At 37.8% G+C, this 9,361-nt stretch overlaps 1 protein-coding gene across 2 annotated transcripts in view; it reads left to right on the forward strand.

Annotated features, from left to right (window-relative positions):
- Positions 1–7,297, forward strand: part of hpcal4 (hippocalcin like 4) — a 33,109-nt gene extending 25,812 nt beyond the window's left edge. The window contains exons 2-4 of one of the 2 annotated variants that reach the window (XM_055219067.2): positions 1,866–2,039; positions 3,908–4,123; positions 4,207–7,297. In XM_055219067.2, coding sequence (XP_055075042.1) covers positions 1,878–2,039; positions 3,908–4,123; positions 4,207–4,404 — 576 coding nt within the window. In that variant the 5' untranslated portion in view covers positions 1,866–1,877 and the 3' untranslated portion in view covers positions 4,405–7,297. Of the gene's footprint in view, positions 1–1,863; positions 2,040–3,907; positions 4,124–4,206 lie in introns of both variants that reach the window. The other variant, XM_055219068.2, reaches the window with a different exon arrangement.
- The last annotated feature ends 2,064 nt before the right edge of the window (positions 7,298–9,361 follow it).

The following is a 9,361-nucleotide window of genomic DNA, read 5'->3' on the forward strand; positions in this document are numbered from 1 at the left end:
GGCATCAGCCCAAAAAACAAACAAGATATCGGTCAAGCTCTAATATGTACTACAATTAACGTTTTCGCAACTAATGAGTACATATGACGTGACAGCCGGCTTTATTGCTGTTTTAAAACGAACCTGCACTAAATAAGGCAGTAGGCTTAGTGGCGTGAAACTCCTTTTGTTTGCGGTACAGGCATGAATAAAAACTCAAATTGTGCTATTTGTTGAAGAGTGACTTTTTTAGCAATCTGACTTAGTACCCAAGTACCAAAGTCAAACATAGAAATCCAAATTTTGAAATTTCCAAGCAAGCAAATTTGCACTTAAAAGATGTCTAATAGCCATGCAAACACAGCCCAGACGTCTAGGCTAAAACAAGGCAAAATTTGGACTGTCAATGAGTGCATTTACACCCCACATATTATCAGTTTATTAAGCATAATTAGCGTAAGACTGTGCATGTAAACGCACCCAATGAAAGTTTAATAGACGTCTAACCATAGCCCAATAAATAAATAAATAAAGCCAAACATCTTGTAATCACTGTTGAATTACATGATGGAATATCATACATCTCACAAGTTATTTTGGCAAGGCCAATTCAAGTTTTGTTGGGCTAGAAGTGGGTTACTCATAGCCAGAATATATTGGGTCCACATAGTTTACCTAGACCAGTGGTCACCAACCCTGTTTATGGAGATCTACCCTCCTGCATACTTTAGATCACAGCATTGTGTTGTATAGGCAAGCACCCCCCCTTTCTTAAAAAATTTAAAAATCTACTTGAATTGTAAGCTTGTAAAAGTTATTAAGAATAAAGACAAACACAAACAAAAAGTCAAAGCCAGTATGTTGTAGCTCTGTTCTGTCTGTGTGTTTGGACAGTTTTAATTAAAATGACACACGAATCCTTACTTGCATGACTTTATGACATTTGCGGCAAATATCCACACGCGTTTTCAACTTGCTGATCTCTCAGCAAATCCGCACGCCTTTCTCACAGGTTCCAAAGCAATACGTGTAGATTAAATTTCATAAGTCTCACTGCTGATGTTTTCCAGTATGAGTTTCTTTGCAGAAAATTGACAGATTTTGTTTCACAATCACTCATTACAAAGGTCAAACTGTTGGCACTTATACTTGAGACTGAATCCTTCTGAATTGAAAGCAATGGTTGATCGTGTCCACTAACTATTTCACAGAATCAACCATCCGGATCCTTGAGGATAAGATTGTCAGCTCACTTGCGGTTCAATTACCATTTAGATCTTTAATTAAACCTCCCTGTCTAAAGTTAACTAATCAGAAAGATGCCCCTCCAGACCACACATTTCCCAAAAAAAGATCAGAGACAGAGAGAAACAGAGCAAAAAAAGGGAAAGAGAGGAGATGAATGCTCACCTCTGATTAGTCATCCAGATCTCACTAAAATGACCTATCGTCGGGGGGAATAAATAGCGTCTGTGGGCACCAGGTCTCCAAACTTCTCACGCATGATCCGCTGCAAACCTGCTGCTATAATCCATCATCATGCTTCTTCTACTATGTAGACCTGGTAAATATTTCATGAACTTTAATAATGCGTGAGCAGAGATAATGAGTCATTAACCCAGTGTCTCATTTGTCATTCGAGCACCCAAATATATCCACGTTCAAAGCCCGAGGCCAATTTGGATTTAGTTTAATGTATCTTTGGTTCTGACATGATTTAAGACATAATGTCATGATAAAGTATAATACCTCAGAGGAGAAGCCAACCAGAAAGCTAACCCAAAGTTTTGGCTATGTACACTGCTGGTCACTTGCACGTTAAATTGCTATTATTGCTATTCACAAAGCCTGGATGGATATCATTAGAGTTGTTTTCATCCACAGAGAGGCGTAGAAAGATGGGGAAACATAACAGCAAGCTTGCTCCTGAGGTGCTGGATGACTTGGCCAAGAGTACAGAGTTCAATGAAGCCGAGCTGAAGCAGTGGTATAAGGGATTTCTGAAGGACTGTCCATCTGGCATCCTCAATCTGGAAGAGTTCCAGCAACTCTATGTCAAGGTAAGGGGTGTCTATTCACCTAAAGGGACACCATACACATTCAAAGTATTTAGTTTATTTAGTACCACACCATAAGGAGGCTTCTTTACAGGAATATAGTTCACTCATGGTCTGTCTTGATTTGCTCACCCTCATGTTGGCTATTGCTACAAAATATACAGCGGTGAAAATAAGTATTTGACACATCAGCATTTTTATCAGTAAGGGAATTTCTAAGTGGGCTATTGACACAATATTTCCACCAGATGTAGCCATCAATCCAAATATTGAGTTCATTCAAAGAAATCAGAACATTTAAGTATACAAGTTGAGTCATAATAAATAAAATGAAATGACACACGGAATAAGTATTGAACACACTTACTTTAATACTTTGTAGAAAAGCCTTTGTTGGTGATTACAGCTTCTAGATGCCTCTTGTATGGAGAGACCAGTCGTCTGCATTGCTCAGTGATTCTGGCCCATTCTTCCACACAAATGGTTTTTAAATCTTGAAGGTTCCTTGGGCCTCTTTTATGAACTTTGATCTTCAGTTATTTCCATAGATTTTCTTCAACAACTTGATTTTCTTTCTTTGAAACCACTTTATTGTTTCCTTGGCCTTGTGTCTGTGATCATTGTCTTGCTTTTCATTTTCAGCTTTCTGGTAGATGGCAGTAGATTTTTATCCAGAATGTCCCGGTACATTTCTCCATTCATCCTGCCTTCAATAATATGAAGTTTGCCAGTACCCCTTGCTAAAAAAAACAGCCCCAAACCATGATGCTTTCACCCCAAACTTACCTGTTGGTGTTCTTGGGGTGGCGGGCAGTGCCATTTCTTCTCCAAACATGGTGTGTAGAATGACTGCCAAAAAGATCAGTTTTGATTTCATCTGACCATAATTTAGTCTCCCAATAATCCACAGGCTTCTCCAAATGCTCTTTCGCAAACTTTAACCGCGCCTCAACATGCTTTTTGTTCAGCAATGGAGTCTTGTGTGGTGAGCTTGCATGGATGCCATGACGGTTCAGTGCATTGCTTATAGTTTTCTTGAAAACAACAGTACCTGCTGATGCAAGGTCTTCCCAAAGTTCTGCCCGAGTGGTTCTTGGCTCTCCTGATTATTCTTTGGACTCCTCGGACAGGGATCTTACGTGGAACACCTAATCGTGGCTGGTTTATGGTGAAGTTATGCTCTTTCCATTTCCGGATAATGGTCCCCACAGTGCTCACAGAAACATTCAGCATTCTGGAAATACGCCTATAACCATTCCCATCAAAATGCTTTTCAACGATAAGATTATGAAGATCGTGAGAGAGTTCTCTGCTTTTACCCATCATGAAGTCTTTCCTGTGTGCCTCCTGGGCAATTAGAAGCCTTTATAGGCCATCAATTAGGACTAAAGCAGCTGATATCAATTAGTACTGATGGGGGGCAGGGTTTCTCTCTCAATACTGACAGATTTCAGGAGATCTCCTGGCTTTCTATGCCATTTTGCACCTTCTCTTCGTGTGTTCAATACTTATTCCCTGTGTCATTTCACTTTATTTATTATGACTCAACTTGTATACTTAAATGTTCTGATTTCTTTGTATGAATTCAATATTTGGCTTGATGGCTACATCTGGTGGAAATTTTGTGTCAATAGCCCTCTTAGAAATCCCCTTAGTGATAAAAATGCTGATGTGTCAAATACTTATTTTCCTCGCTGTACCTGAGCTATGTATAATAGTGTCCAGGGTCACATATTACTTATGCGGTGCTGTCTTGGCATTTTTAGAGCCTCCTTTCATAATATACTTTTATTGTATGAGTGGACATTCCTTATAAATTTCCTATAGTGATACATGTGTGAATTGACACGACAGTTGTTTGTGTTTTTAAGTTTTTTCCTTACGGTGATGCCTCCAAATTCGCCCAACATGCTTTCCGGACATTTGACAAGAACGGCGACGGCACCATTGACTTCAGAGAGTTCATCTGCGCGCTGTCCATCACGTCCAGGGGGAGTTTTGAACAGAAACTCAACTGGGCGTTTAACATGTACGACCTAGACGGAGATGGCAAGATAACACGGATGGAGATGCTGGAGATCATTGAGGTGAGATTCTGTTTGGTGGTCAGGTACATTTTTAGATCTCTATGTCTTATGTTTCTTTCTATCTATCTTTTGGAAATCTCTAGGCGATCTACAAGATGGTCGGCACGGTGATCATGATGCGTATGAACGAGGACGGGTTAACCCCACAGCAGCGCGTGGACAAAATCTTCAGCAAGATGGACAAGGACCACAACGACGAGATCACGCTGGAGGAGTTCAAAGAGGCGGCCAAGAGCGACCCATCTATTGTTCTTTTACTGCAGTGTGATATGCAGAAGTAATGGAGGGGAGGAGAACGAGCGTAAGGGGGTGGGGGGTGAGCTGTAGGGAGGGGAAGATAACCGTGTACAGACTTCTAGATAGATGTAGGTAATACATGATGAGAGAAAATGTATATACAGTTGAAATGCATAGATTTGACTTACATGGGGACGGTTGGTATGAGATAACCATACAAGTTTTTGTAATGATTAATAATGCGATTTTCATCCGGTATCACCTAGTAAACTGATCCACTGATTCTATAAAACTTTTATCCCAAGCCCTGCGAATTTTAAAGCCGATTCTGGTAGCAACATGGGTTGTGGTTATAGAAGAGAATAACTGGGAAGAAATTTCTTTATGAAACCGTAGGGGGTTCAGTATTTTTTGGAAATTCTTTGTGGGTACCTTCATACACAGCACTCATCCCCTACAGATGTGTACAAATTACCTACATAAACTCAAAACACACATGCCATGCTGAAAATGCTAAGATAAAGTGTTGATTAGTGACTCCGACAGGATAATATTGTGTCACATGATCATAATCCCTTACTGTCACAGAAAATTTAGGCTTGAAGATACCATCTAAAAGCATAGACATCTAAACAACTGAGATCAAACTGCAAATCCATGAGTAACAGGGATATTTGTTGTATCCGGTCATACCAGGAAGCGAAGGATATTGTTTATGAGAAAATAGACAATATGTGTACATGATGACGTTTTGTATATATGCTTATACACATGCTTAATATGTAAATGTTTCTCTAATTTAGAACAGCTTTCATAATCTGACACGGCTGTGATGATTTGTGGGCTAACAAAACTATTATGTATGTATATGGGGTTGTCTGTCTGCTTGTAAAGGGGTGAAAGAGGAAAACGAACGTGTACATTTTCTTTACTGTAGTTTGGTGTGAAAGGATGTGTCAGCGTGTGTGAGAACACAAATGCCTCAATCTTTGTATAAATACTTTGCCCTGCATTTCTCATGCCAGCCTTAGAAGTATTAATGGGATAGTAAACCCAACAATTATGTCATAATTTTCTCGTCCTCAAGTTGTTACAAACATGTATAACGTATATATTTTGAGCTACAGATCTGGGGCACCATTGACTTCCATAGTATAATTTTTTCTTACCATAAAGGTCAGTGGTGCTCTTGCTTCCTAATGGATTACAAATATATTCCTCTGTGTTCAGCAAAACACATTTTTATGCAGGATTGTAACAACATAAGAGTGAGTAAATGATGACAGAATTTTCATTTTTGGGTGAACTATCCCTTTAAGCCATTGTTAGCTAGTGTAGCTGGTGAGCTGTTGTTTGTCATGAGAGCTTTTGTTTAGTCCTGCTCAGTCTTAGTTCATCTTAATGGTTCACAAGCTTAGCAGGTGTCAACAACACAAGACGATTTTAACTGTATGGATATTGTCAATGTTGGACGGCCACGTACCTTTCTTTTCTCTCGTAATATAAGTGGACACAAATGTAAACCAGACGCAGAATGTGTACTACTCGTCAATGTTACTATGCCGCGATACCTACAGTACTAATACGAAAATGCTGTTGCACTATAAGTAGTTGAGTAGGCAATACAGTTGTAGTTTTAGACTGCCTCCCTGTGGTGAAAGATGTTAAAACCTATTAAAGGGATAAAAAATACAATTCTATCATCATTTATTAACCCTTGTATACATTTCTTTGTTCTGTTGAGCACAAATGAAGATATTTGTAATCAAGCAGAAAGCTGGAGCACCACTGACTTCAATAGTAAAAATAAGAATGCCATGGAAGTCAATGGTGCCCCAGATTTGTTTGGTGTTAAACATTCTTAAAAATATCTTCCATTGTGTTCAGCAGAACAAAAAATGTATACAGGTTTGCACCACCATGATGTTGAGTGAAGGATGACAGAATTTAAATTTTTGGGGTGTACTATCCCTTTAACTAGGTGAACTGCATTTACACTTATCACAATGATAAGAACTTACTTAAAACTTTGTGCTACCAATCAATGGCAATTATTATCTTTTATTATTATTATTAAAGTTATTTTTCATAGTTAAATGTTTAGCAATACATATAAATTACTTTAATTCTGTGGTTCATTCTGCTGCATATATTGTTGTGATGCTACTTTTGGTAACCAAAGTGATTTCCTTAATATTGTGTCACAACTGCCTTGATAATTTTGTCTTGTAGTTCTTTGTACATTCACACACCTCTTTTGTACACCTCTGATCATGAGCTGAACGTGTTTTTTTTTTTCGTATTACTGTATGTCACATTGTTGCTTTTTATTGAACCAAAATGTGCTAAAATCAAATTCAATTGGAGCTCCTTTTAAGTCACCGAATATAAATAGTACTGCATAATATGTATGCCAGCAATACTTAATGTATGGATCTTTCCGATTGACCTTGTAACTATGTAATAATCGCCGTAATTACATTACATATTACATATGTTATAGTTTTGGGAGGCGCAAAATAGGCCTTGTGGTTTTGTGCTGTGATCTGCAGAACTGTTTATACACAAACATGCCAATGTTATGGTCTGATTATGTTTTTTGTGTGCCAAAGACTATGAATTGTAAAATTGGATTACATATATGTACAAAACAGATCTAAACTTTAGCACCCATCCAGATATTGTTAAAAAATATTTTACTGAGTGAAAGTTACACACCCCTGTGTCAAAAACGAGACTTCACTGCAAAGTCTGTCCCATAATATTTAAAAGGGAGGATTTGTATTTAGTCATGAAATACAAAGCTTTGTGTATGTGTGCTGTTTCCGTCTTGTTTCTGTTCACTTTTTTCAATATCGTAAAGCTCCTCGAACAAAGATGTGCAATTATTTTTGTTACATAGAAGAGAATAAAGTAAATATGTGGATGTCTGCTGAATGGTGTCAGGCTGTGTGCTGTTTGTCAGTGTTACTGATCAGAGACTCTCATGCAAACCCTCATCAATTTTCATTTCTCTCTCTCTCTCTCTCACACACACACTCACATGGAAACGGTTCACATTTTATGCAGACCTGCACCGTATGAGTCACTCTAGGGAGGTGATGTCATGATAAATGCTGTTGTCATGGTAGCAGGGCAGCACATGATGTAGTGTGCTGGGGGAATGATGTAAATGCAGATCCTTCATCACAGAGATGCTCTTTACATGCAATTTCCCATCAATTGTTGATACACTTAACTCTTTATCTAGCTTTGCACCATAGGTCTTGTCCTGCCTGAACCTCACTGCATGGGTTAAAAAAGCAGCATTGCTGGTAACCAGTAGTATGCTGTGAATTAAATGCTGGGTAACCACAATGGCTTAATGAGCATTACCATCAAGACCAAGGTCAACCAGTTTTACTAAAAATACCATGTTGGTTGCCAAGCAGTTTTTGCAGGTATATTGCTGCTAGCTCGAACTGATTTTGCCGAGTGAGAGATTTCCTCAGGGCAACATATTGTGTTGACCCAAGGACAACATTTTTCTAAATAAACCCACCCCAAACCCCAACCCTAACCATAACCAAACCCTAAAATCAGAGGGACATGATAAGTGAAAAACAATGGTCTAGAAACAGCTAATCCTGATTGTAAGCTTAAACTTAAAACAAACTGTAAACTTATTTCTGAAATCTGATTGGTTGATTGAAATGTTGTCCCAGGGTCAACATAATGTTGCCCTGAGGACATCAACCACTTGGCAAAATCAGGAGAGCCATTGCACTCACACATCGTAGTCAAACACCAATACTAAGCAGCATAAACCAGCATGGGCATGGAAATGTATAGAGGGTATGCATTGACGTCGCTTTTCCACGTGACCACGCCGGAACTCGCTCGGTTGAGTGGCAAACGTTCAACAAAATGGCTGGTTTTCATAGTGGGTGCTGCGAAAAAGCCAGTAAAATTGACTATATTATCAGCTTAAATTGAATTTAGTTGGACTTGATAGCAGAGGTGGACAATACTTAGTTACATTAGTTACATTTTCCAAGCATCTGTGCCTTATTATGGTGTTTTTTATTGGGAAAATGTTACTTCAGTACATTCTAGAATCATACTTCTTTAATATTGCATATTAAAATGTATTTAATACCTTTAAATTGTGTACTTTTACTTGAGTGAATGTACGTTACTTAAATATTAAATGTAAAACAAAAACGTATTATTTATGAAATGTTATAGAGTAAAAATTATGATAATATGCTTTATGTTTTCAAAAGAAAAACACGGATAAAATACAAATACTTGAAAACATACGTTTAAGTAGAAAGTAAAACTCTGCTTGATAGTGACCCTACCAACTTGTCAACCCACCTGTGGTCTGTGGACGATGGAATGAACGATCACTTTACTTCTTCATTCGGTGTTCTTTGGCAGTCTGTAAAACGATAGCTCAGAATTCTTGTTAATCTGTTAGTACAGTCTATCGCACAACAGCTGTTTCCCATTTCGACGCTTTTCACCGTGTTTTCGTCGATGTCACGCTGTACTCATATGCTGCCGCTCTGTCTTTTGCCACTCAGTGGGCGTAACCGCAGTCCCTCTCGCCGCCGGTGACGTCATGTGCATACATAAACATCAAATTATATCTATGGATGGATTTACAGACAGATAAAAAAATGTATGTTGAATATAAATGTGAAATATAAATGCAATGAAAAAGAGCATTTATATTTACCAAAAAATATAAAGTATTATTTATTTTTTTGTGTATGTATGTTATTACTGCTGTTATTTGGGTGAACTGCATTTAAATGTGTTTAAGATTATGTTAACAGGAGCCTTTAAATGAAATATATCATAAAATTAGATAATTACATTACTTATAAATTCAGTAAATACAATAAAGACGCAAAAATAGACAGGGAAAACAATTCAATTTATGATAATGAAGTTATTTTAACGATGAATTTATTTTCGAATTATTTTTTTTGCACAAATTTATTTTGAAATCTT

The sequence above is a fragment of the Misgurnus anguillicaudatus genome, chromosome 20, assembly GCF_027580225.2.
Source record: "Misgurnus anguillicaudatus chromosome 20, ASM2758022v2, whole genome shotgun sequence".
NCBI lineage: Eukaryota > Metazoa > Chordata > Actinopteri > Cypriniformes > Cobitidae > Misgurnus > Misgurnus anguillicaudatus.